Source organism: Puma concolor, chromosome C2 (genome assembly GCF_028749965.1).
Source record: "Puma concolor isolate L17-30 chromosome C2, mPumCon1.1.hap2, whole genome shotgun sequence".
Taxonomy (NCBI): domain Eukaryota; kingdom Metazoa; phylum Chordata; class Mammalia; order Carnivora; family Felidae; genus Puma; species Puma concolor.
Window position 1 is genome coordinate 9,046,124 of NC_141675.1, and position 27,318 is coordinate 9,073,441.

The following is a 27,318-nucleotide window of genomic DNA, read 5'->3' on the forward strand; positions in this document are numbered from 1 at the left end:
AACAAGATATTAGCCAACCGGATACAACAATACATTAAAAAAAGTATTCACCACGACCAAGTGGGATTTAAACCTGGCATGCAGGGCTGGTTCAATATCTGCAAAACTGTCAATGTGATTCATCACATCAATAAAAGAAAGGACAAGAACCACATGATCCTCTCCATAGATGCAGAGAAAGCATTTGACAAAATACAGCATCCTTTCTTGATAAAAACCCTCAAGAAAGTAGGGATAGAAGGAGCATACCTCGAGATCATAAAAGCCATATATGAAAGACCCAACGCTAATCTCATCCCCAATGGGGAAACACTGAGAGCTTTGCCCCTAAGGTCAGGAACAAGACAGGGATGTCCACTCTCGCCACTGTTACTCAACATAGTATTGGAAGTCTTCACCTCAGCAATCAGACAACACAAAGAAATAAAAGGCATCCAAATCGGCCAGGAGGAGGTCAAACTTTCACTCTTTGCAGATGACATGACACTCTATATGGAAAACCCAAACGATTCCACCAAAAAACTGCTAGAATTGATTCATGAATTCAGCAAAGTTGCAAGATATAAAATCAACGCACAGAAATCGGGTACATTCCTATACACCAACAATGAAGCAACAGAGAGAGAAATCAAGGAATCGGTCCCATTTACAGTTGCACAAAAAACCATAAAATACCTAGGAATAAATCTAACCAAAGAGGTGCAAAATCTATACGCTGAAAACTATAGAAAGCTTATGAAAGAAACTGAAGAAGACACACAAAAATGGAAAAAGATTCCATGCTCCTGGATACCAAGAACAAATATTGTCAAAATGTCGCTACTACCCAAAGCAATCTCCATATTCAATGCAATCCCTATCAAAATAACATCAGCCTTCTTCACAGAGCTAGAACAAATAATCCTACAATTTGTATGGAACCACAAAAGACCCCGAATAGCCAAAGCAATCTTGAAAAAGAAAACCAAAGCAGGAGGCAACACAATCCCAGACTTCAAGCTATACTACAAAGCTGTAATCATCAAGACAGGATGGTACTGGCACAAGAAGAGACACTCACATCAATGGAAGAGAGAACCCGGAAATGGACCCACAAACGTATGGCCAACTCATCTTTGACAAAGCACGAAAGAATATCCAATGGAATAAAGACAGTCTCTTCAGCAAGTGGTGCTGGGAAAACTGGACAGCGACATGCAGAAGAATGAACCTGGACCACTTTCTTACATCATACACAAAAATAAACTCAAAATGGATGAAAGACCTCAATGTAAGACAGGAAGCCATCAAAATCCTCGAGGAGAAAGCAGGCAAAAACCTCTTTGATCTTGGCCGCAGCAACTTCTTACTCAACACGTCTCCAGAGGCAAGAGAAACAAAAGCAAAAATGAACTATTGGGACCTCATCAAAATAAAAAGCTTCTGCACAGTAAAGGAAACAATCAGCAAAACTAAAAGGCAACTGACAGAATGGGAGAAGATATTTGCAAATGACATAGCAGATAAAGGGTTAGTATCCAAAATCTATAAAGAACTTATCAAACTCAACACCCAAAAAACAAATAATCCAGTGAAGAAATGGGCAAAAGACATGAAAAGACACTTCTCCTAAGAAGACATCCATATGGCTAACTGACACATGAAAAAATGCTCAACATCACTCACCATCCGGGAAATACAAATCAAAACCACCATGAGATACCACATTACACCTATCAGAATGGCTCACATTAACAACACAGGCAACAACAGATGTTGGCGAGGATGTGGAGAAAGAGGATCTCTTTTGCATTGTTGGTGGCAATGCAAGCTGGTGTGACCACTCTGGAAAAACAGTACGGAGGTTCTTCAAAAAACTAAAAATAGAACTACCCTACAACCCAGCAATTGCACTACTAGGCATTTATCCACGGGATCCAGGTGTGCTGTTTCGAAGGGGCACATGCACCCCCATGTTTATAGCAGCACTATCACAAAAGCCAAAGTATGGAAAGAGCCCAAATATCCATCGATAGATGAATGGATAAAGAAGATGTGGTATATATATACAATGGAGTAGTACTCGGCAATCAAAAAGAATGAAATCTTGCCATTTGCAACTACATGGATGGAACTGGAGGGTATTATGCTCAGTGAAATTAGTCAGAGAAAGACACAAATCCTGTGACTTCACTCATATGAGCTCTTTAAGAGACAAAACAGATGAACATAAGGGAAGGGAAACAAAAATAATATAAAAACAGGAAGGGCACAAAACAGAAGAGACTCATAAATATGGAGAACAAATAGAGGGTTACTGGAGGCGTTGTGGGAGGGGGGATGGTCTAAATGGGTAAGGGGCACTAAAGAATCTACTCCCGAAATCATTGTTGCGCTATATGCTAATTTGGATGTAAATTTTAAAATATAAAAAAGAAAATTAAAAAAGAAAAAGAAAAAAAATGATGTAGTACATATACACAATGGAATAATACTCAGCCATCAAAAAGAATGAAATCTTGCCATTGGCAATGACATGGATGGAGCTGGACTGTATTATGCTAAGTGAAATAAGTCAACCACAGAAAGACAAATACCATATTATTTCACTCATGGAATTTAAGAAACAAAACAGATAAACATATAGGAAACAAGCCACAAGAGACTCTTAATGACAGAGAACAAACTGAGGGTTGAGAAAGAGGTGGATGGGAGATGGGCTAGATGGGTGATGGGTACTAAGGAGAGCACTTGTTATGATGAGCATGCGTGTTGTATTTAAGTGATGAATCACTGAATTCTACTCTAAAACCAATATTGCACTATACGCTAACTACCTAAAGTTTAAATTCAAAATGGGAAAAGAAGAAGCAAAGAATAAAGAAGCTGAAAAGATTAAAAGAAGAAAAAAAAAGAAGTATATTAAAAAAAAAAAAAGATAAAACTCTCCTATTTAAATCACTGTATGGTTTCTGCCTTCTGATTGGACCCAGACTGATACAATCACAATGGTTTATTTTTTTTTTTTAATGTTTATTTATTTTTGAGACAGAGAGAGACAGAGTATGAATGGGAGAGGGTCAGAGAGAGAGGGAGACACAGAATCTGAAACAGGCTCCAGGCTCTGAGCTGTCAGCACAGAGCCCAACGCAGGGCTCGAACTCACAGACCGTGAGATCATGACCTGAGCCAAAGTCGGATGCTTAACTGACTGAGCCACCCAGGTGCCCCACAATGGTTTATTCTTTAACTACGCTCACAGATAGTATTTGCTAACAGTGCATCTTTTATTCTTATTTTTCCTTCCAGTTTAATTGCATTATGGTTGAAGAATGTGGTCTATACAATTCCTCCTTATTGGAATTTATTGATATGCTTTTAACATAACGCAAGACCAACTTTTCAAGATGTGTCTGGCAAACTGAACAGAAGGTACAGTTTCTGTTTTCAAGGTACAGAGACGGATATATTTCTCTTAGCTCCATTTTATTAAAATGTTTATACTCATGATACAGGCATAAACAAACTTCTTCTGTGAAGAGCCAGATAGTAAATAACATAGGCTTGTGAGCTATAAGGTCTCTACTGTAACTCCTCAACACTTATGAAGGTGCAAAAGCAGCCACAGACAATATGTAAACAAAAGGTCTATGTGGCTCTGTTCAATAAAACTTTATTTACGAAAAAAGGCGGTGGGCCAGAGTTAGCCTGCAGGCCATGGCTTATCAACTCCTACTCTACATCATTATATTTATCCACTTGGTCTGTCAGGCGATGAGAAAGAGAAGTTAAATCTCTTGATCCTACAGTGTTTTTTGGATTTTCTCTGGTGTATTTTTGTTCCTTTCTTTACACAGTCCTATGCTCTAATACATGACACCAAAAAGTTCATAGTTGGTATATACTCCTGTGGATTTTATTCCAGATCTTTGTAGCATCTTTTTGTTCTGTTAAATACTTTTTTATACATTAAGCCTTATGTTAACGTTTAAACAAATTTAGAAAGAAAATATAAAATAAGACAGTAAAGTTAAGATCAAAGACAAGTTTAACAATATATCTAACTGGAATACATTCACCTGTTAAAAGAAAGCAAATCTGAGGATGTAGCAAATACCAAAACTTGGTCTATAAGATACATGTGAAAAAGAGTGTTCTAGAAGTTTTGCCTATAATGGATTCTGCATTTCTTTCTTAAGATAGATCTTCTTCATCTGTCTTGTTTAATCTTTATTCTCTATAAATATAATTATCTAATATATCATATATTGCATCAATTTATAAGTATGTGTATATACACACATATATATTTTTTTAATTTCATGCTGTTTTGAATCTCTTATATAATTTTTTTTTCAACGTTTATTTATTTTTGGGACAGAGAGAGACAGAGCATGAATGGGGGAGGGGCAGAGAGAGAGGGAGACACAGAATCAGAAACAGGCTCCAGGCTCTGAGCCATCAGCCCAGAGCCTGACGCGGGGCTCGAACTCACGGACCGCGAGATCGTGACCTGGCTGAAGTCGGACGCTTAACCGACTGCGCCACCCAGGCGCCCCTTGAATCTCTTATATAAAAGAGAGTCTGGTTTGTGTTAGTCTTTCCTCTGTTTTTGGGAGCCTCATCTGTTTCCTGCCCTTGGCCGAAGAGAGAGCTGGCTGTCAGAGTTCAGTCCCCATACTCTGAGCTGAGCAGTGAGTGTTCTATTTTCCATGTAGCTTCACACAAAAGATCTTCTACACTAAAGATCCTTCCACCGTTGGGTTTGAGGATGTTCCCTGGGGTTTGGGGCTATTCCCACACTTCATTATGAGCCCACCGACACCTTTTTTTCGTGACTGCTTTACTCCACATATGCCATTATTTGAAATAACCCAGAACTGACTGATTTCCCCACTTTTTTTACTCCATTGAAACAAATGTACATTTGTTGAACACAATTAAGTCTACAGAATTATTCATCCAAACTACACTTGCCTTCCTTTGAAAGCCACTGAGCAGAAAAGGACAAATCCTAGCAGTTCTGAGAGAAATGAAGGTCTGTCTCCATCTTTACTCGGTGGAGAGTGGAGGCCACAAAAGGTTAAGTTCCCTGGGGCTACAGGGGCCCCCAGTCCTTGGCTTCCCAAATCTGAAGAGGCTTTCAGGAGTCTTCACGGAATGTCACCAACCCACCCTCTGACTGAATGCTTTGTAGAAGTCATGTGTCTAGACACTGGGTCCTCTTTAAGTTTGGTTAAAACTGTTTAGTTGGTCCAAACTCCAAGCTCCTGCTGGGCTCTTTTCATATATTCAGTGGTCTTGTGTAGTCTTACTTGTTTGCGTTGAACCTCACTTATCTCCCACATCTGTGAAAATTTAGGGAAGTATTATCTAGGTCAGCGTGCATGCTCCTATTTTAAGTGTGTTTATTTTGAGAGAGAGCAGAAGCAGGGAGGGGCAGAAAGAGACAGAGACTCCCAAGCAGGCTCCACATTCAGCACAGAGCCCGGCACGAGGCTTGAACTCACGAACCGTGAGATCATGACCTGAGCCGAAATCAACAATCAGACCCTTAACTGACCGAACTACGCAGGGGCCCCTGTGTGCATCCTACTGTACTCCTGCAGAGTCCTGCATGCTGAGTACCACTCTAAAATATCTTTTTGAGAAAAACTGAGAATAGCGATTTCTTCTTCCTTCTTGGAATTCATTTCTCGAATTTTTGACCTCACGCTCATCAAGACGGATTTGAGAAATTCTGCCTTAAATACCTATTGAAATGAATAAGCCATCTAGTTTTAAAATAAAGTAGAAATTTAGTGTTTCTAGGCCAAATAATCTTCTGAAATTTCTTTTGGTTCTAGCTTTGAAAAGAATTAAAGTAGCATAAAAAAATCACGGCATCGTGAAATTGAAATAAAATTACTACCACCTCAGGAGTGCTCTGAAAGACACATGAACAGGTGAGCTCTTACCAGCGGAATGAGCAGGCTGATGAGGTCTGTCAGAGGTTTGCTCAGCAGAAGCAGGTCCTCTGCGGCTTGGGTGTCCCCTCCTGAGCCAGACTTCTGTGCCTTGAGCAAGAGAAGGGAAAGGGGTTCTTGGAAATTAGTCAGTTTGGCCAGAGGAGACAGATCCACTCAGTGTAGGAGAGGAAAGGGGCTGAGGAAGCAATCCCCCATGGCACCCTGAGAAGTTACGCTGTGTTATAACATGACAAAGAGTACTCTCAGTGCCATTGCCACCAGCTCAGGCTGCAGAGACAGACCTAGATGGCCCACAGATAAAGCAAGACCAAGGCCGTCATTGACAGAATGATGTTTACATTCATGTACTGTGGATGGGACTTTATCTTTCCAACCATGCTGAGATGAGGTGCCTTTATGCACATTTTTCAGGTGAGAAAACTTAAGTTCAGAGAAGTTAAGTAATTTGTCGAAAGCCCCAAAGACAACGAGTGACAAAGCCGGAATCCAAATCACGAGTGCTCATTTCTCGTGAGCATGATCACACACAGTATACGATGCATGCCATCATCGTATAATTCTGGTATGCTTTCCTTCCCTGTGTGCACATGCTTGAATAACATCTAGAAGAGCTGTCCAATGACCCAGTGCAATGTATCAGACATAGGTCTACACTGCTTAGGAGGGACGGGCTTAAACTGCAATGGAAAAAGGCAATGAGAAGTGAGGGGCTCTAAGGTGTGTCTGTTCTCAGGAGTTTTACAGAATGGTCCGATCTCCATTACAGAGGTGAATAATTTTATGTTGAAAAAAGGCACTATTTATTGTGTTTGCTGCAGTATGTGCACAATTCATTCACACATTTCTTGCTTTTAATTTCACTCAGAGGAAATACAACTACTTGTAAGTAATGACCTCTGCCAGGGCCTTCAGAGAAGGCTGTATAGACTGCCTGTCTCAGGTTATTAGCCTGGACTCCCAGACTCTGTTCATGGAGGCCCAGGTCCTTCCAGACTTCAGGCCTATGGGTAGAATTTTTTTTTTCATTTTATATATGTATTTATTTATTTTAAATATAATTTATTGTTAAATTGGCTAGCATACAGTGTGTAAAGTGTGCTCTTGGTTTTTAGGGTAGATTCCCATGGTTCATTGCTTACATACAACACCCAGTGCTCATCCCAACAAGCACCCTCCTCAATGCCCATCACCCATTTTCCCCTCTCCCCTGCCCCCTACCCGCATCAACCCTTAGTTTGCTCTCTGTATTTGAGAATCTCTTATGGTTTGCCCCCCTTCCTATCTGTTTGTAATTTTTTTTCCCCTTCCCTACCCCCATGGACTTCTGTTCAGTTTCTCAAGATCCACATATGAGTAAAAAAAAATATGATATTTGTCTTTCTCTGACTTATTTCACTTAGCATAATACCCTCCAGTTCCATCCATGTTGTTGCAAATGGCATGATTTCATTCTTTCTCATTGCCAAGTAGTAGTCCATTGTATATATAAACCACATCTTCTTTTTCCATTCATTAGTTGATGGACATTTAAGCTCCTTCCATAATTTGGCTATTGTTGAAAGTCCTGCGATGAACATTGGGGTACAAGTGCCCCTATGCATCAGCACTCCTATATCCCTTGGGTAAATTCTTAGCAGTGCTACTGCTGGGTCATAGGGTAGATCTATTGTTAATTTTTGGAGGAACCTCCACACTGTTTTACAGAGCGGCTGCACCAGTTTGCATTCCCACCAACAGTGCAAGAGGGTTCCCGTTTCTCCACATCCTCCCCAGCATCTGTAGTCTCCTGATTTGTTCATTTTAGCCACTCTGACTGGCGTGAGGTGGTATCTGAGTGTGGTTTTGATTTGTATTTCCCTGATGAGGAGCGACGTTGAGCATCTTTTCATGTGCCTGTTGTCCATCTGGATGTCTTCTTTAGAGAAGTGTCTATTCATGTTTTCTGCCCATTTCTTCACTGGATTATTTGTTTTTTGGGTGTTGAGTTTGATAAGTTCTTTATAGATTTTGGATACTAACCCTTTATCCAATATGTCATTTGCAAATATCTTCTCCCATTCTGTCGGTTCCCTTTTAGTTTGTTGATCATTTACTTTGCAGTGCAGAAGCTTTTTATCTTGATGAGGTCTCAATGGTTCATTTCTGCTTTTAAATCTCTTGCCTTTGGAGATGCGTGGAGCAAGAAATTTCTGCGGCTTAGGTTAAAGAGGTTGTTGCCTGTTTTCTCCTCTAGGGTTTTGATGGTTTCCTGTCTCCCATTTAGATCTTTCATCTATTTTGAGTTTATTTTTGTGTATGGTGTAAGACAGTGGTCTAGTTTCATTCTTCTGCATGCTGCTGTCCAGTTCTCCCAGCACCATTTGAAATCAATCACAGGAGAAAGTTTGGAAAACCTCCAAAGGCACGGAGGTTAAAGAATGAATGGGTCAACCAGGAAATTAAAGAAGAAATTTAAAAATATATGGAAACAAATGAAGATGAAAACACAACAGTCCAAACCCTTGGGGATGCAGCAAAGGCAGTGCTAAGAGGAAAATACACTGCAATCCAGGCCTATCTCAAGAAACAAGAAAAATCCCAAATACAGAGTCTAACAGCACACCTAAAGGAACTAGAAGCAGAACAACAAAGAAACCCAGCAGAAGAAATCATAAAGATCAGAGCAGAAACAAACAATATAGAATCAAAAAAAAAAAAAAAAACCAAAAAAAACAGATCAATGAAACTAAGAGCTGGTTTTTTGAAAAAATAAACAGAATTGATAAACCCCTAACCAGACTTCTCAAAAAGAAAAGAGAGGACCCAAATAGATAACATCATGAATGAAAATGGATTTATCACAACCAAGCCGTCAGAAGTACAAGCAATTATCAGAGAATACTATGAAAAATTATATGCCAACAAACTGAACATCCTGGAAGAAATGGACAAATTCCTAGACACTTGCACTTACACACTACCAAAACACAACCGGGAAGAAAGAGAAAATATGAACAGACCCATAACTGTGGGCAGAATTTGAGCCGCCTGCTTTCTCTGGCTCACAGGGGCTCGACTGAAAAGCAGACACCTGCCTTTCAACCTCTCTGTACTCAAGGGGAACCAAGGTTATCGTAGCGTGGAGCTTCCTTCTCTTCTCCCCACCCCCACACCTCCCGCTTTCCCAACTGACTTTACCAGAAAGGTAGAATTTCCTTCCAGAAAACAAATGTGCAGCATCACCCTGGAGGTCTGAACCCTTCTGATTCTTGGCTGTTGATCCCGTCTTCTGAAGCACGGCGTGAGACAGAATCATGGCCTTTCCTCACTAACATGTTACCCTGTAGAACAAACGGATTCTCTCTTGGGAAACATAAGGCAGTCTTGCAGACCAGCACCTAGGCCGTGCGGGGGCACGATGCCACGGCTTCCTTTCCGAACACACGGGAGCAAGCAGATGGGGCCACAAGGACAAGTACACACTGTGGGACTCTTCCCACCGGGACATCCAGTAGTCCTCCCCAGCCTCTAAGATCTACATGGTCATTAGTTACCGTTACCAAGAAACATCTAGACTCTGCCCACCAGTACTCAGGTACCACCTCCCTACAAAGCTGCCAAGGGTTGTGGGGGAATGCTGCCTGTCTGCACAACAGAGAAGTTCATACCAGGACCACAATACAAACTCGTCTCCTTGCACCGCAACGGAAGCTCTGTGCACATGGGAATCCCAGCAGGGATGTAGGAGGAAAAAAAAGAAAAACAAATCCTGAATAACAATCTCAGGGGCCCAGGCCCACCTCTCCTTTCAGTCTGTCTCCAGGTCCTTAACACCACACTCCCTAAAGGCAGCCTCTAGATGGCCTGGGTCTGTGGGCCACTGTGTGCATTTTGTAAGGGGCCCTTTCCGCAGCAAGAATATTCTCTCTCTGCTACGACATCATTATTACCCTCTCCATCTAGGTCCTCTGCCTTTGCCCCTGGCCCATAACTCTCTTGCCCCTGTCACTGCCACACCCCCTCCCAGCCATCCAATGTTCTTGGCCCGCCCAGGTATAGCCTAACTAAGGGAGGACGGTAGACTGAACTGGGGCAGTAGGGGTTGAGAGAAGTGGTTGGACGTATTAGGTATTTAAGGTAAAGTCTACATTATCTGGTGACAGATTAGATGTGGAGTATGAAAAGGAGAGAAAGTTTACGAATGACTCCCAGGTTGCTCGTTTGCACAGCAGGATGGGGGTGGCAGGCCTTGGGGCAGCGGGGTGATCGGGGGAGGCAAATCCCAGGGTTAGCTTTCAACAATGTTGAATTTGAGGTGAGGATGCGTTGTGTTGGCGATCATTTTGAGAAAGCTGCTGGGTTTCTAAGGATGCATTTCATGGGAGAACTCTGGACAGAAACACAAACTTAACAGCCTTAAACATATAAAACCTGGGAACGCCAACTTATGAGCCATCTTTAATATTAAATGACAACACAGCACTATCCAAAATGAGGTAAAGGAGTACAGCTGAAAAAAATAAAAGTCAACACAAGGCCAGGGAAACACAATTCTTTTTTTTTTTTTTTTTAATTTACTTATTTAAATTCAAGTTAGTTCACATACAGTGTGGTACTGGTTTCAGGAGTAGAATTTAGTGATTCATCTCTGACCTGCAACACCGAGCGCTCATCCCAACAAGTGCCCCCCAGTGCCCATCCCCCATTCAGCCCCTCCCCCCACCCTCCTCCCCTCCAGCAGCCCTCAGTTTGTTCCCTGTCTTTCAGAGTCTCTTATGGCTTGGCTCCCTCTCTGTTTTTATCTGACTTTTCCTTATATCTAGCACTGCTACACGAGTCTAGTGCACACAAGTAGGTACTCAACAGAGGTCTGTTCAACTAACACAGAAGTAAGGATCTGTAGACAACAAGGAACAGTCAGTTCCTCAGGCAGTTGAGGTCTGATGTCCCCAGCGGTTTAAGCACAAAATGGAGCGCTGCCTGCAATGGTGGGGCCCAGACAATCCAGCACTCGCTGTGCGCCCTGATTATCGCCACGTGCGTGCTCACCATCCGCGGATGACACAATTCGGGTCCCCACTCTGTAGGGTCTCACGGTTTGACCAAAAGAACAGCATGCTTCCAAACAACTGTGCTGAACGAAATAAGTCAGTCAGAGAAAGACAAACACCATATGATTTCACTCATACTGAATTTAAGAAACAAAACAGACAAACACAGGGGAAAGGAAGGAAAAATAAGGCAAAAACAGAGAGGGAGGCAAACCATAAGAGTTTGTTCTCTTAAACAGAACAAACTGAGGGGTGCTGGAGGGGAGGTCAGTGGGGAGATGGGTTAAATGGGTGATGGGCATGAAGGAGGGCACCAGTTGGGATGAGCACTGGGTGTTATATGTCTGTGATGAATCACTAAATTCTACTCCTGAAACCATTATTATGCTGTATGTGAACTAACTTGAATTTAAATAAAATTAAAAAACAAAACAAAAAACAAACAACTGTGCTCAAGGCAGGGTGTGAAAACTGCCGCAGAGGTAGACACAGTTCGGGTGGTCGGGAGGGAAGTAAGAGGAGGTGACATGTGGCTTCACATTCGTTGGTGGGAACGGGGTCTACAGGGAGTAGTGTGGACAGCGGTGTCTCAGGTGCCGGGAACCACAGGACAAAAGGCATGGAGTGAAATACTGAGACTGGACTGTTTGGGGTGGGTATGGGGAGCACGGAGGCCTGGCAGGAAAGGCTGGAAGGCACCCTGGGGCTGGATCTTACAAGGCCTTGAATGACGCACCAAGGAGTTAGAAAATTATATCACAGATAATGAGAGGTCACTGAAGTTTGCAAAGGAAGGAGAGACATGATGAGGATTATGGGCAAAGGCAGAAAAGTCTCTCTTGGATTCAGCAACCAGGCGGAGGGTAGCTCGCGGGAAAGAACAACGAGGGGAATGCCACAGAAGAGACCAACTGGATAATTTCAAGAGATACTAAAAACAGGGGCATCTGGGTGGCTCAGTCAGTTAAGTGTCCAGCTTTGGCTCAGGTCACGATCTCGCGGTCCGTGAGTTCGAGCCCCGCGTCGGGCTCTGGGCTGATGGCTCGGAGCCTGGAGCCTGTTTCCGATTCTGTGTCTCCCTCTCTCTCTGCCCCTCCCCCGTTCATGCTCTGTCTCTGTCCCAAAAATAAATAAACGTTGAAAAAATAATAATAATAATATTAAAGATATACTCAAAACAGATACGGCTTCCACCAAGGATGGCCTTGAAGTGCGTGTGAGTCGAAGGAGCTGAAATGGCCACATTTCAGTCTTTCGGCAACACCAACTCTGCACGGAAACAGCAGTTTAATGGTTCTCCATCACTTCACAAATGATAGCCAAGGACCAGACTGGGGAGTCGGGTGACCTTGATGTTAATACTGAACTGGGCTCCCTCCCCGTCAAGGTAGGCTCTCCTCTCCCACCTTCACGCTGCGGCATCCCGTAACTCCAGCAGCCGCACCCTCGCAAACGTAACGGGATGATGATTTCCTCCCCATTTGTGTGGTGACGGTCTTCCCGATGAAACTGCGAGCTCCTTGACCGCTAACACCCTTCCTCTCTGGATCCCTGCTGAAATCACAGTAACCCGGCCCTGTTCCAGGCTAATGCGTACAAAAAACAAACCATAAATTATTTCACAAGCCTGCTAGGAGTCAGTTTAGTCAGGAAACATGGCCCGAGTGCCCTCCCATGTGCCAGGACACAGACAGGAGGAAGTCATGGGCCACAGGAAGCCTTCTGTAAACAGGAATGTGAGGCGTGCACCTTTCTTCTTCTTGCTGTTAATGATATAGCAACCATTTACCGCTCACCTTCCCTAAGCCGGGTATCTACAAGGCACCTCATATTTACATATATTCGCATCCATTTTGGTCTCTCAGTAAAGTCTTGGGACAACCCTGCACAGCAGTTTCACCTTTTTTTTGTTTGTTTTTAAACACTTATTTATTTATTTTTGAGAGACAGAGAAAGACAGAACGCAAGCAGGGGAGGGGCAGAGAGAAAAGGAGACACAGAATCCAAAGCAGGCTCCAGGCTCTGAGCTGTCAGCACAGAGCCCGACGCGGGGCTCAAACTCATGACCCGAGCCAAAGCCGGTAGTGCAACCGACTGAGCCAGCCAGGTGCCCCCGGTTTTACCATTTCTACTCTGCAGATGAGGAAACAGTACTAAGCAGGTGAAGAAACTTGCCCAGGGTCATATAGGTAGAAAGTGCTGTGGCTGGGACTTGTATCCAAGGCATTTCAGCCTGCGAGGCCCATACCACACCAGCCAATCTGGAGCCTGTATTTGTCTCTGCTTCCACATCTCTCCCACACAACCCTCCAGAGGTTAAACTAGGACCGATTCAGAATCACAAGGCACGTTGGAGGCAGGGACTGAACTCCTGATGGAGATTCGAACACCCGCCTTCCCATGGTCCCTGCCTCCCTGGTATATATTCCTGCATCAATCATATCACTCTCCTCCCTGAAAAGAAAAGCTAGGCACCTATCATTTTAAAGGCTGGCAACCCTCAATTCTTCTACTTTACAGTCGTTCCTGTTAGAAGTAGATCAGGTTTTGAATGCAAAAGAATCTCCAGTGGGGAGCATGTTTATAAATGGAAGAGGTGACTGAAGGTTTGGAAAGTACTTACAGCCTGTGTTCAAGGAGGATGGGCCTTTGATACACATGCCATTTCTTTTCCCAGCCCTTTCCCCAAATTCAGTCTCAAAGACTCTACCTCTGTCAGACTGACACCAGGTATTACGAAGATCAAAGTCGGTGGTCAAGGCCAAAAGCAATACATGGCAGATGTTATGGGGGAGGATTTAGAAAGATGTTAGCTGTAAAATATACAGTGGTGGGGAAGAAATGTAAAAAGCAGACACAATGATCTATCGGTACAATAGAATATAAAAAAAAAAGAATTAGAAAATATTTTGTACTAAGGAGTTTTCTTTTAAAAACCCTTGAAAATCTATCCTTTGTAATAAAATGATTTCTAATGTTGTGGAATTTTTAAACGTCTGATCCCTTTTATCTACAATCTACAAAACATAATCTTTTGCAGATTGATATCATCAAAGCATCTTGCAAGAGTACCAATTGACTGCACCTTGAAGAATTACCTAAAATCACTACAAAAACTGAAATTAGAGAGGTGCCTGGGTGGCTCAGTCAGTTAAGCGTCCGACTTCAGCTCAGGTCATGAGCTCACGGTCCGTGAGTTTGAGCCCCGCGTCAGGCTCTGTGCTGACAGCTCAGAGCGGGGAGCCCGCTTTGGATTCTGTGTCTGGCTCTCTCTCTGCCCCTCCCCTGTGCATGCTCCGTCTCTCTCTGTCTCAAAAATAAATAAAAACATTAAAAAAAAAAACTGGAATAAGAAACAACATTCTCCAAAAAAACTCTAGAAAAGAGAGGACAAGCTAAGAGAAATCCATAATTTGGGATTTCCTAAGTACTTAACAGTGCTGTTATCATTAAAGATGAGCAAATAAAAACAACCAGGTAGTGTGAAGGCCATTTCCATCTACCGGCTTGTCAAGATTGGGTTAAACACTGGCTATCATGTTTACTGAGGGGATCTTGGAATTATTTATTAAACCACACTAGACAAGCTAAACACTTGACCAGCTCAACTGGGGATAAACGATAGCATTTATCAGAATGATGAATAACAGAGGTTAACCAGGGTCTGGGGAATCATTCTTGGCTCCACTGCTAGGACTCCTGGCAAAGAACCAAAACAGCTTGCTTTCAACTCGAGCTTCTGCACCCACCCAAGGCGGGATGCGGCTATCACCTGATGTACATCTTTTGTAATTTTACCAGGATTTAAAATACAGCCATGGATTCATACTGGCTGTGTGCTTTCACATAATCTAAGTATCAGCAGACTTGGTTGGTTAGAGAAATAGGCATGTGCAGGCACTTAACATCCAACACAGAAAGTACTCAATAAACCCGCATCCCTGGCCTTCCTTATAGCACGATGCTAAGTAAATCCAGGTTATAGTTTGGGGTGAATTGACTTTTCCATAGGCACTGAACACACTTCTAGTCCTCAAAGTCCTAGTTATTGCTCATAAGAGAAAGCGAGAGAGTTTATGTGTTGTATGTGTATGCATGTGTGTGTACACAAACACGTGTGTTGTGTGTGTGTGTGTGCGCGTGCGTGCCTAAAATCTCAATCCACTGACCCTAACAAGCTAATTCATCCTGGTGAGGGTGGGCTGGAGCGCCACCCCTAGACAGGAAAGATGGCACACTGCTTGGCCGGCCCTAGGGTGCCTGTAAGGCAAATGATCCCCTCCATCGGGGGACTTCCCCAGCCAGAGCTTGGTTAGGTCTTTCCATAGGCTTCTCCTGCTTTCCTTTCAGATTCCGTGATCACACTGTCCGTCCTTGACCTTGGTCGCCCAAAGATGGCTTACCTGGTAGTCTTTCTCGACAGCATCATACGTTCTTTTTCAAACATAAAGACACAGCAGAGGAAGCTTAGGTAGGAGACGATGAAAGAGAAGGAGCACCACATGGTGCAGTGCTCCAGACACGGGAGGGGAGGTCCCATACCTGCAGAGCCAGCCGTACGACACAGGCCGTATAGGTCAGCATGCCGTGCAGAATATCGAGCAGGGAGAAGAGCAGGGTGGCGGCCGTCTCACTGTGGTTCTTATTGTCCACATCCAAGCACAGCGTGGCAGTTTCAGTGAACAGGTCACAGACATGACGGACCAGTCCTGAGGGTAAAAAGAAGGGTAAAACATGCCTCATAAACGCCAACATAGGGGCACCTGGATGGCTCAGTTGGTTGAGCATCCGACTCTTGATTTTGGCTCAGGTCATGATCCCAGGTTCACAGGATCAAGCCCTGAGTCGGGCTCCATGCTGAGTGTGGAGACAGCTTAAGATTCTCTCCCACTCTCCCTCTCTCCCGCACGCTCGCTCGCTCTCTCTCAATAAATAAATAAATAAATAGTCACAAAACCCAACAGAAAAGGCATATGTATTCTATGTTGTATAAACTCTAAGCAGTCCTTCAACTGTACTCATACCAGATACCCTTGGGAAAGTTTTAAAAGCGCAGGTTTCCAGGCCTCACTCTCAGAGTCTGCTCAGGAGCCTGCGACAGGGCCTAGGAATATATGTCTTAAATAAGCTCCCCAGGTGATATGATGCAAAGGTTCCCCAAATTACACTTTGAGAAACACTATCCTACATGAACAGGCTTCACAAGGACAGAGGGCTGCCTGACGCCGGAAGATCCCGTGTTGCATATGAATGTCCTGCTCCCAGGTTCTCTGAAAGTACAGTTCTTCACAGTGTAGGTCAGGGATGACAGGTGGCCCCAGGGGATATAAGGATCTACGAGTAATTGGGTCATTCCAAGAGGATAAACCAATGAAACATTTTTTTTTGCATGCATTCCAAAAATATATTGAAATATAAGATCAACTATGATTTTAAGAAATTTGGAATTTAAAAACCTCCAGGTTCTATCGTTGTGTCTCTGCAGACCTCATATTAAATTAACAGTGCAGGTGGTCTGCAACTTTCAGTTTGATGCAGTCTGTCACAAAAAATGCATTTTCACAAGTAGGGGCCATTACTGTTTACACTTAATTTGGCATTTTTATTGATACTATTATGTAGCATTAGCCTTTGAATTAAAAAAAAAACGATTCAGATGTAAATGCGGTGAAAATACAGCACGCAGTGTTACAAACCTAAAATGGTGAACAGGACCTTTAGCATCAGGAGATCATCTGATCTGGTGATGATCAAGTGATCATCTGATCACTTTTCTAGGAAAAGTGAATCTTCAAAAATGCATATTTTGCACAGCAGTTGGTGGGGGGAGCATGGTAAGGAGCTGTACCAGAAGCTGGATTTCATTGGTCCTGCAATCCATTTGTCCCTAGTTCCCAGATGATCAATTGGATGGGAACTCTGCCAAGCGCAGCCATCTAAGCTTTACTATCTTTTCCAAGCACTGCCATTGCCATTTCCAGTAAAGCAATTTAGGTCTCCTAGACAAGTAAACAGAGTAAATCTTGGACTTTGAAAGTAATTAATTTTGTCACTAACGGCAGAGAGGAACCAAAACTACAAAGGCCTCATTCAAAGTTGTACTGCTCATGGCAAAGACCAGTACAAGTCACAAAGCTGAAGGTAAATACACTTGAAGAGAAGGTAGAATGAATTACTGGCAAAGTTTCTTTATCAATGACAAGGTGTGATCACACGTATCACCAATGACACACAGCATAGCAAAGCGATCGTTATGGCATGTCCATGACCAGGGGCTCTTGTCTGAGTTAGGCAGCATCGCTAACACGCATGCCATGAATCAGCACTTGGCCTTCATGGGCTGCAGATAGGGCAGAAGGGCTTTGAAACACAGGACGTGGTAAACGCACGCTGCAAGACGTTTTCCTCTGGGGGGTCGTGATCACTTTGTGACCTCCATGTAGATGGTCCGAGGTGCAGAGGGGTGAGTACTGGTGAAGTCTCACTCTGTGAACAGCAGAGAAGGACGTGGCTCCTCAGAAGGTGGCAGTGGACCCTTGGACACCCATCTCCAGGCTGCTTCAGACTAAACAGCTGGTGGGCAACAGGGAGCGATCTACCCGACCTCACTCAGTCTTCAAGGAAAGAGGGCAAACGACGAATGCCATCGTGTCCCTGCTGGGATGGAAAGTCTTCCCAGCCTGCTGTGTGAAAAAGCAGGCAACAAATGCCAAGCTCTGACTTGACACGCTGAAGTCACCAGCTGTCAGGGAAGGTGCTCACAGGAGATTAGAAATGAAGCAGGACACAAAATATTTCTTCACAGCAGTGATAATGCCAGCAAGCTCATTAGTACGATGTCAAGTGGTCTATTCCCAGCCATATATCCCAAGTTCTTCATCTCCGGAACGTTCACGTCAGGGTCAAAGCACACATTTTTCTCATTTAAACTTTTTATTACGAAAACAAAGAAAGTCACAAGACAGTTCTCCGATGATTATCAGCATTTTTGCTCATCTTGTTTAATCTATCCTCATCTTTTTCAGGAATTTAAAGCAAATACCAGACATCATCTTATTTCTCCTGTAAACACTTCTGTACAGTCTACAGAGAAGGGTTCTTTTCTTTAGCATTATTACCACCCAATAAAACGAAACCTACTTAATATAGGCAGTACACAGCCTACGTCCAAAACTCAAACGTCTCAAAACTGTCTTTTGTAGGATTAGTTTGTTGAAATCAGGATATAAACCAGGTCCACACATTCCATTTGGTTGCAGACCTTAAGTCTCCTTTAATGTGTAACAGTCTTTCTTCTGCTTGCAATTTGCATGCCTTTTGTTTCTGGAAAAGGTAGAACACTTGTCCTGTAGATTTTCTTGTGGTGGTATTCCTCTATCCCTGTATTTCCTATAAAATGGTAATTATAGTGACTGGAGACCCCATTTAATTCAGGTTCAATTATTTTGGCAATAATACTTGGGGCTGGAACTCTGCATGTTGTATTGCATCATATCTGGAAGGATATACCGTCTGGCTATTCCACACTTAACAATGTTAAAAGTGATCAAGGTCAGGGGTTGTTAGCCTAACCCAGTCATTATAAAATTCCCCATCAAATGTTACCTACTAACGACCACTGTCTAGTCCCATCATTTCATTAGAGGTGGCAATATAGTAAGTTTCAAATTCTATCACTCTGTTTGTACTTTTTTCAGCTCATTTTGCTCTATAAGGAATCTTCATTTAACTATTTGGTTATCATAAAATATGGTTTGTAAAGGAAAGGCAACAGAGATGTTTGATGAATGTTTCTTTGTTGCCATTTACCAGTTTTCAGACCAATGATTTTGGAGTATCAGCAATTACCAAATGTGACTAATGGAGGAATGGGTGGGGGAGCAAGAAACTACCAGCAGTTACTAATGAATTCATCTTGTAGCATCATTGTGAATACAGTGGATGTTTAAAGAATACGTTTTATGGATTTCAACTGATTCAATCACTTTTTTAAAAAAACGTTCAACTTGTTTCCATTTTTGGCTACTGACAGACCCTTGAAAGTGTCCTGACTTCTGCTATAATAGGTCCCAAGTTCATCTTAAGAACTCCCGCCTCAAAGGCACGAATAGACACTTCTCCAAGGAAGACATCCAGATGGCCAACCAACACATGAAAAGATGCTCAACATCACTCATCATCAGGGAAACACAAATCAAAACCACAATGATATACCACCTCACACCTGTCAGAATGGCTAACATTAACTCAAGCAACAACAGATGTTGGCGAGGATGCAGAGAAAGAGGATCTCTTTTGCATTGTTGGTGGCAATGCAAGCTGGTGCGGCCACTCTGGAAAACAGTGTGGAGGTTCCTCAAAAAACTAAAAATAGAACTACCCTACGACCCAGCAATTGCACTACTAGGTATTTATCCAAGGGATACAGGTTTGCTGCTTTGAAGGGACACATGCACCCCCATGTTTATAGCAGCACTATCCACAATAGCCAAAGTATGGAAAGAGCCCAAATGTCTATCAATGGATGAATGGATAAAGAAGATGTGGTATATATACACAATGGAGTATTACTTCGCAATCAAAAAGAATGAAATCTTGCCATTTGCAACTACGTGGATGGAACTGGAGGGTATTATGCTAAGTGAAATTAGTCAGTCACAGAAAGACAAAAATCATATGACTTCACTCATATGAGGACTTTCAGAGACAAAACAGATGAACATAAGGGAAGGGAAACAAAAATAATATAAAAACTGGGAGGGGGACAAAACAGAAGAGACTCATAAACATGGAGAACAAACAGAGGGTTACTGGAGGGGTTATGGGAGGGGGGGATGGGCTAAATGGGTAAGGGGCATTAAAGAATCTACTCCTGAAATCATTGTTGCACTATATGCTAACTAATTTGGATGTGAATTTTAAAAAAAATTAAAATAAATAAGTAAAAAGAATTCCTGGCTCAACAAAATTAAATAAAATAGATTAAAATAAAATAAAAGGCTTTATGAAGGGTTTCAAAAAATAAGAAATCCCTGTCTCAGACTGAGCATTAGCTACTTCTCCAAGAATCCCTAGTTTCTTTCAAGAAGAAACTGTATTTAGAAACCAAGGTCTGAGCACCAGTGACTCTGCTACTGAGTCACTGATTAAGTAGATAGAGATAAGAAGTATACACCTATTAGAGAAAAATAATGACTTCATGCAAATATTTTCAGTATCAGTGTCCAGAAATGGACCCGTACGTATATGGTCACAAACATTTCAACAAGTAAATTCTTTACAAAAAATTCTTTTCAACAAAAAGGGACAGAAAAACTGAGTACCCATATTAAGAAAGGAATCCTTGACCACTACATCATATACTATGAAAAATTACTTTCACACAAATCATAGATCTACACATAAAAGCTAAAACTGTGAAGGTTCTAGAATAAAATGTAAGAGAAGATCTTTGTAACTAGGAGGCAGGCAAGATTTCTAAGGTCTCAAAAAGCATGGATCATTTAAAAATGAGTAAATTAAACTTCATCACAAAATTAAATATTTACAATATAGATATCTAATGAAGAACTTAAATCCAGAATACGTAACCAGTTCCTACAACTCAATAATAAAAAGACAATCAATTTTAAAGATGGGTATAAGACTTAACCAGTCAGTTCACAAAAGACATGTCAATAAGCACATGAAAAATGTTCATCATTAGTCATGAGAAAAATGCAAATTAAAATTATGACGAGATGCCAGACACAAACAGAAATAATTATAATGAAAAAAGCAGACAACAGCAAATGTTGGTAAGGATGTGGAGTGACCACATCCTTTTGTCACATTTACTGATGGAAAACAGTTGCAGTTTTCATTTATAATTTGTTTAAACATGTATTTATTTTCAAGAGACAGAGAAAGACACAGCATGAGTGGGGGAGGGACAGAGACAGAGGGAGACACAGAGTCGGAAGCAGGCTCCAGGCTCTGAGCTGTCAGCACAGAGCCCGTTGCGGGGCTTGAACCCATGAAAAGTGAGATCATGACCTGAGCTGAAGTCAGATGCTTAACCGACTGAGCCACCAGGTGCCCCCAGTTATAGTTTCTACAAATTTAAACATACAGTTAGTTCATTACCTAGAAATTCCAATCCTAGGTATTTTTCCAAGTAAAATGAAAACATGTATCCACATAAAGTCTCATTAGACCTTTATTCAAAATAGCCCCAAGCTAGAGATAGCCTAGGTGTCCATCACTAGGAAAATGGATGAATAGATTAAGATAGACTCATACAATGGAATCCTAGTCAGCAACAAAAAGAAATGAGCCACTGAATCCCACAACAACATGAATGAATCCCAAAAAGGAGGCTGATAGACACCAGAAACAGGTGTATAAACTCAGTGGTATGAATACACTTACCCAAGGTTCTGAAAAAAAAGTGTCCATGTGGATTGAGATCAGAATGGTAGTCGCTTAGTCTAAGGAAGGGACAGGATGGAACCTTCTATGATGATGGAAATCTCCCACACTTTGAAGATGCAGTCTGTGCTGGGATGATAGCAGCATTTACTGAGGAATTGCTCTGTGTCTGGCAATAGGCCTTTACTTGGCTTTTACACTTACCACCTCACCTGACTTCTGTAACAGCTCTGTGAGGCAGATGCTGAGATCTCCATTTCATACATGCAAAAACAAAAACTCAAGTAACAAGTACTCAAGTAACGTGTTCAAGGTCACAGAGTTAAGTACAAGTCACAGAAGTGAAGGGATCCCATGTATAACTCCCAAGTCCATGTACCTTTATAAATATTATGGAGCCCCTTGGGACCCACCAGTGGGGAACTGAGACCAGAAGGCCAAGGAGTAGGTTGCTGTGGTCATGCAATAATCAAGTGGGGTGGGGGGAACAAGGAGGAAGGCAGACACATCACTAAAGAAGTGTGATTTGCAACCTGACCACAATAGTGGGTAGGGCCATAAAGGGTCAATAAAGAATAGAACTATATCGTAACTGGAAGAAATGGGGGGTATTCTAGAAATCATAAGTGAGCTTTTAAGACATGGTAAGTTTGAGATAATATACAAAAGCCAAAGCCCAAAAGCAACTGGAGATTAAAACCTAGAAAGCAGGTGGCAGTCAAGACTGGGAAAGGCTGAAGTCAAAGATAAGCAGGGAAAGTGGAAAAGTTCCCAAACAGTAGTCAAGACAGACAAGCAAGACAAGGAGCATTGAGAAAACCCCAGACTGGGCAGGGGTTATAGAGGAAAGAAAAGGTACTAATAAAGGAATAATCATGACAATACAAGCATGCTATAGGTAAAAAGGAACGACTAGAATTTAAAAAGAAAAAGGTGTCAGTTCCAAGCCTGAGGCAAGTTCACCGGTTGGGTCATCTCCAGGCCCTTGACGCTAGCCACTGGTAATCCTGTGGCCCGAAGTCAAACTTCAAGACGTCAATCTTTCTTGGTGCACTTTCCCCATAAACCCATAGGTTTGGACATATCTGCTCCCACACTGTGTCCAGAATTTCCCCCTAGAGGGAGTTAGGAAATACCATTTTTCTTAAAGTTTTACTTATTTATTTTGAGAGAGAGAGAAAGAGAGAGAGAGAGAGAGAGAGAGAGAGAGTCAGTCAGGCAGTCAGTCCAGGAGGGGCAGAGAGAGAGAGAGAAAGAGAGAGAATCCCGAGCAGGCTCCACACAGTCAGCAAGGAGCCCAATGTGGGACTCTAACGTGAGATCATGACCTGAGCCGAAGTCTGAAGTTCAAATGACTGAGCCACCCAGGCGTCCCAGGAAATATTGCTTCTTAGAAGGGCGGGCTTGAACGTGCATTTGCACAAGGCTGACAACACCAGCTGCCGACAGCCATAATGGAGCAAAGCGAGATACTGCTCTTTGTCCCCTCCCCTTATGCCCAGGGACTCAAGGATTAGATAGCTAATACTGGCAAAGTTCCGTGAATGAGATAAAACACGATGCATCTTACTAAAGTGGAGGAAAAAATCTAAGGAGGTGGCAAAGGGAGGGAAAGGGAGTTAACATTCTCCCACTTCTGCTCTTTCATTCTTCCCCACAGAGAAGTGCTAATCAAGAGAAAGATACTCCACCTCCAAAGAAAGTGAAGTTCAAGGATATTTCCAGGGCTGTATTCTCCAGAGTGAAAATTTTCCAAGTGATTTGACTGTCAGTGGACATGCACGTATGGCTCTTTCCACTCTCTTCTTCCACTAAGAAGGCTGGTATACAGCATAGCCAGAGGCCTCCACTCATTGGAAAGGCCTGGACATTCTTTTGTTGTTTGGGGGATTTTTTTTCTTCCTCTCCTCTCTCATCCAGACCCAGTCTGGGATTTAGTAGCTATCTGTGGCTTAGGTCAGCTCTGCTCCAGACCCCTGGGCAAGTGCACAGCCCCTTGCTGTGTCTCTTGCCTCTCTCCATCTGTGCTAGCTCGTATGTACCTGTGTGAAGGGAAAAGGGAGACCCTCCTTCATGGGTGGTGAGCTACAAGACTGATGTTTCAACACTGAGGCAAACACCCAGGGAAAGCCACAGGCAACTCTGTTTCTGGTCTGGCAGGTGGACCTAAGGTAGGAAGTAAAGCTAAAAGCAGCCCTCTAGGTAGACCAGCACAAGAAGATTTCTGCCTTGCTTGTGCATAAGCTTCCAGAGAGATGTTGTACAAAGGCATCTGACATGATGCTCCCTCTAGCATTTCCCAGCCCCCTGCTCCAATGCCATCGTAAGAACTTCTTAATACTCCACTCTAACACTTCCAAAAGAAATCAAAACTCATTAAGCCACGGAACCCAAGCATTATTTTGCATTAATTACAACCAACTCATCAAAAAAAAAAAAATCTAAGAATTGTTTTGTATTAATTATAAGCAAATCTCTAAAGGAGTCATCCCCATAAGTTATTTTCAAGTGTTTAATGTTCTGGGAATATTAATGTGCATGAGCTGTTCCCAGCTCCGGTCATTGTGTCCTGATTACAGTATTACTTTTTCAAAATCTGTTGGAGAGATAATATGAGAGTATTACTTTGAAACCCCAAGCTTTTGAAAGCAACTTATATTTCTATCATTTATGATTTGAATACAACATTCTAAATTCAAATGTAACCTCCCCAAATTGAGGCTTCCTTGTCGATAATTTTGTATTTGCATCATGCAACCATGTGGCCATTTCCCTAGGATTCATTAAAGTCGACCTGAGCAGACAATCTGGAAGAGGAGTATAAAGGTATCCGTGAAATCTGATGTGGGAAAATCGTTCTTTCCCAAATTGATCAGTGCTGTACCACCAAATGCAGAATCACAACAAACCAGCTGAGTTAAAAGTCTGCTTTAAAAACAGAAAAACACAGAAGTTGAAAGTGGCAAGGCCCATCCTGGGCACGCCAGCAGGGTGAATGGAGGCATCTGTGGACTGCGACCTGAGCCACAGCGCCCAGACACACGACACCTGTTCTGGTTGAAGGTTAATGAGCAGCCACCCCCACACAGACATGACCCCAAATGAAAATATGTCCCATCTCTCGGGCTATAAACTTAGCAACTATCTTAGTGCAGGTTTCTGCCTGTTATGCTAGCCCCTTGCTAAGAGATCCTGGGTGTCCATACCGTGCCCTGGCCTGAACTCTCCCCATGTATTTGTGCCCCCCAGCACACCCCCTGCCTTGGAGCGTTGGTTTCCACTCTGCATCGCAAGACTTCCCCCTCACACTCTGCCCAAACACCGGGGCCCATGGGAGTCTGGCTTTCCCCACTTTGGAGAGGGACACCAGACAAGTTTCACTTGACACAAATGACTGGACAACAGACAACCGTGTATTCTACTGAAATAAAGTGATCTATCAAACCTGTATACTGGAATTACTTCATGGTGAGAGGCTGGGCCTTCTCAAATATGACAGAGGCTAATGTTTTAATTTAAAAATTTCCCCCCAGGGGCACCTGTATGGCTCATTTGGTTGAGCATCTGACTTCATTCATCTCAGGGCGTGATCTCACGGTTCAGGAGATCAAGGCCCCCATCAGGCTCGCTGCTGTCAGTGGGGAGCCAGCTTCAAATTCTTTGTACCCCTCTCTCTCTCTGCACCTCCCCCACTCATGCTCTCACTCTCAAAAGTAAATAAAGCTTGGGAGGAGCCAAGATGGCAGAACAGCATGGAAGTTTTTTGTGTGTCTCGCGTCCATAACATGGAGCCAGACCAACACTAAACCATCCTACACACCTAGAAAACTGATTGGAAGATGAACACAACAATCTGCACAACCTGAACGACTGAATTCGGTAGGAATTCACCCCAAAAGAAAGAGCACGAAGAAACAACAGGCACGGATTTAACCAACACAGATACAAGCAAGATGTCTGAATCAGAATTTAGAATCATGATAATAACAATACTAGCTAGAGTCGAAAATAGATTAGAATCCCTTTCTGAAGAGATAACAGAAGTAAAAACTGGTCAGAATGAAATTAAAAATGCTATAACTGAGCTGCAATCACGGATGGATGCAGTGGCAGCAAGGATGAATGAGGCAGACCAGCGAATCAGCAATACAGAGGACAAACTTATAGAGAAAAATGAAGCAGAAAAAAAGAGGGAGATGATGGCAAAAGAGCACGATTTAAGAATTAGAGAAATCAGTGACTCATTAAAAAGGAACATCAGAATCACAGGGGGCCCAGAAGAGGAAGAGAGACAAATAGGGGTAGAAGGGTTACATGAGCAAATCATAGCAGAAAACTTTCCTAACCTGGGGAAAGACACAGACATCAAGATCCAGGAAGCACAGAGGACTCCCATTAGATTCAACAAAAACCAACCATCAACAAGGCATATCATAGTCAAATTCACAAAACACTCAGGCAAGGAGAGAATCATGAAAGCAGCAAGGGGAAAAAAACCTCAAACCTACAAGGGAAGACAGATCAGGTTTGCAGCAGACCTATCCACAGAAATTGGCAGGCCAGAAAGGAGTGGCAGGATATATTCACTGTGCTGAATTAGAAAAATATTCAGCCAAGATTTCATTATCCAGCAAGGCTGTCATTCAAAACAGAAGGACAGATAAAAAGTTTCCTAAACAAAAATTAAGAGTTTGTGACCACTAAACCAGCCTTGCAAGAAATTTTAAGGGGGACTCTCTGAGGGGAGAAAAGATGGGAAAAAAATATAAATATATATATTTATATATTTATATATATTTATATAATATTTATAAAACTTATAAATATAAACAATAAATTATTATATATATAATACCAAAAGCAACAAAGATTAGAAAGGACCAGAACGCCACCAGAAACTCCAACTCTATAGGCACCATAATGGCAATAAATTCATATTTTTCTTAATGTTTACTTTTGAGAGAGAGAGAGAGAGCATGAGTGTGGGAGGGGTACAGAGAGAGAGGGAGACACAGAACCTGAAGCAGTCTCCGTCTGAGCTGTCAGCACACAGCCAGACGCAGGGCTCAAACTCACAAGCTGGGAAATCATGACCTGGGCTGAAGTCAGCCGCCCAACTGACTGAGCCACCCAGGCGCCCCAAATTCATAATTTTCAGTACTCACTCTAAATGTCAATGGACTCAATGCTCCAAGCAAAAGACACAGGGTAAAAGAACGGATAAGAAAACAAAATCCATCTATATGCTGTTACAAGAGACCCACTTTAGACCTAAAGACACCTTCAGATTGAAAATAAGGGGATGGAGGGGAGCCTGGGTGGCTCGGTGGGTTAAGCGCCCGACTTAGGCTCAAGTCATGATCTCGCAGTAAGTTCAAGCCCCGTGTCGGGCTCTGTGCTGACAGCTCAGAGCCTGGAGCCTGCTTCGGATTCTGTGTCTCCCTCTTTCTCTCTCCTCCCCCGCTCATGCTCTCTCTCTCTCTTCTCAAAAATAAATAAATGTTAAAAAAAAAAGAAAAAAAGAAAAAAAGAAAAGAAGGGGATGGAGAACCATCTATCGTGCTAATGGTCAACAAAAGAAAGCCAGAGTAGCCATACTTATATCAGACAATCTAGACTTCAAAATAAAGACTGTATCAAGAGATGCAGAAGGGTATTATATCATAATCAAGGGGTCTTTCCACCAAGAAGACCTAACAATTGTAAACATTTATGCGCCAAATGTGGAACACCCAAATATATAAATCAATTAATCACAAACATAAAGAAACTCATTGATAGTAATACCATAATAGTAGGAGACTTCAACACCCCAATCACAGCAATGGACAGATCTAATCAAAAAATCAACAAGGAAACAATGGTTTTGAATGACACACTGGACCCGATGGACTTCACAGATATATTCAGAACATTTCATCCTAAAGCAG

The 27,318-nt window shown here is 42.5% G+C and overlaps 1 protein-coding gene across 7 annotated transcripts in view; it reads right to left on the reverse strand.

Annotated features, from left to right (window-relative positions):
- Positions 1 to 27,318, reverse strand: part of ULK4 (unc-51 like kinase 4) — a 583,293-nt gene that overhangs the window by 165,723 nt on the left and 390,252 nt on the right. For all 7 annotated transcript variants that reach the window (XM_086720525.1, XM_086720521.1, XM_086720524.1 and 4 more), the window contains 2 exons: positions 15,521 to 15,687; positions 5,937 to 6,035 (listed from right to left, as the gene is read on the reverse strand). In XM_086720525.1, the coding sequence (XP_086576651.1) occupies positions 5,937 to 6,035; positions 15,521 to 15,687 (266 nt within the window). The remainder of the gene's footprint in view (positions 1 to 5,936; positions 6,036 to 15,520; positions 15,688 to 27,318) is intronic.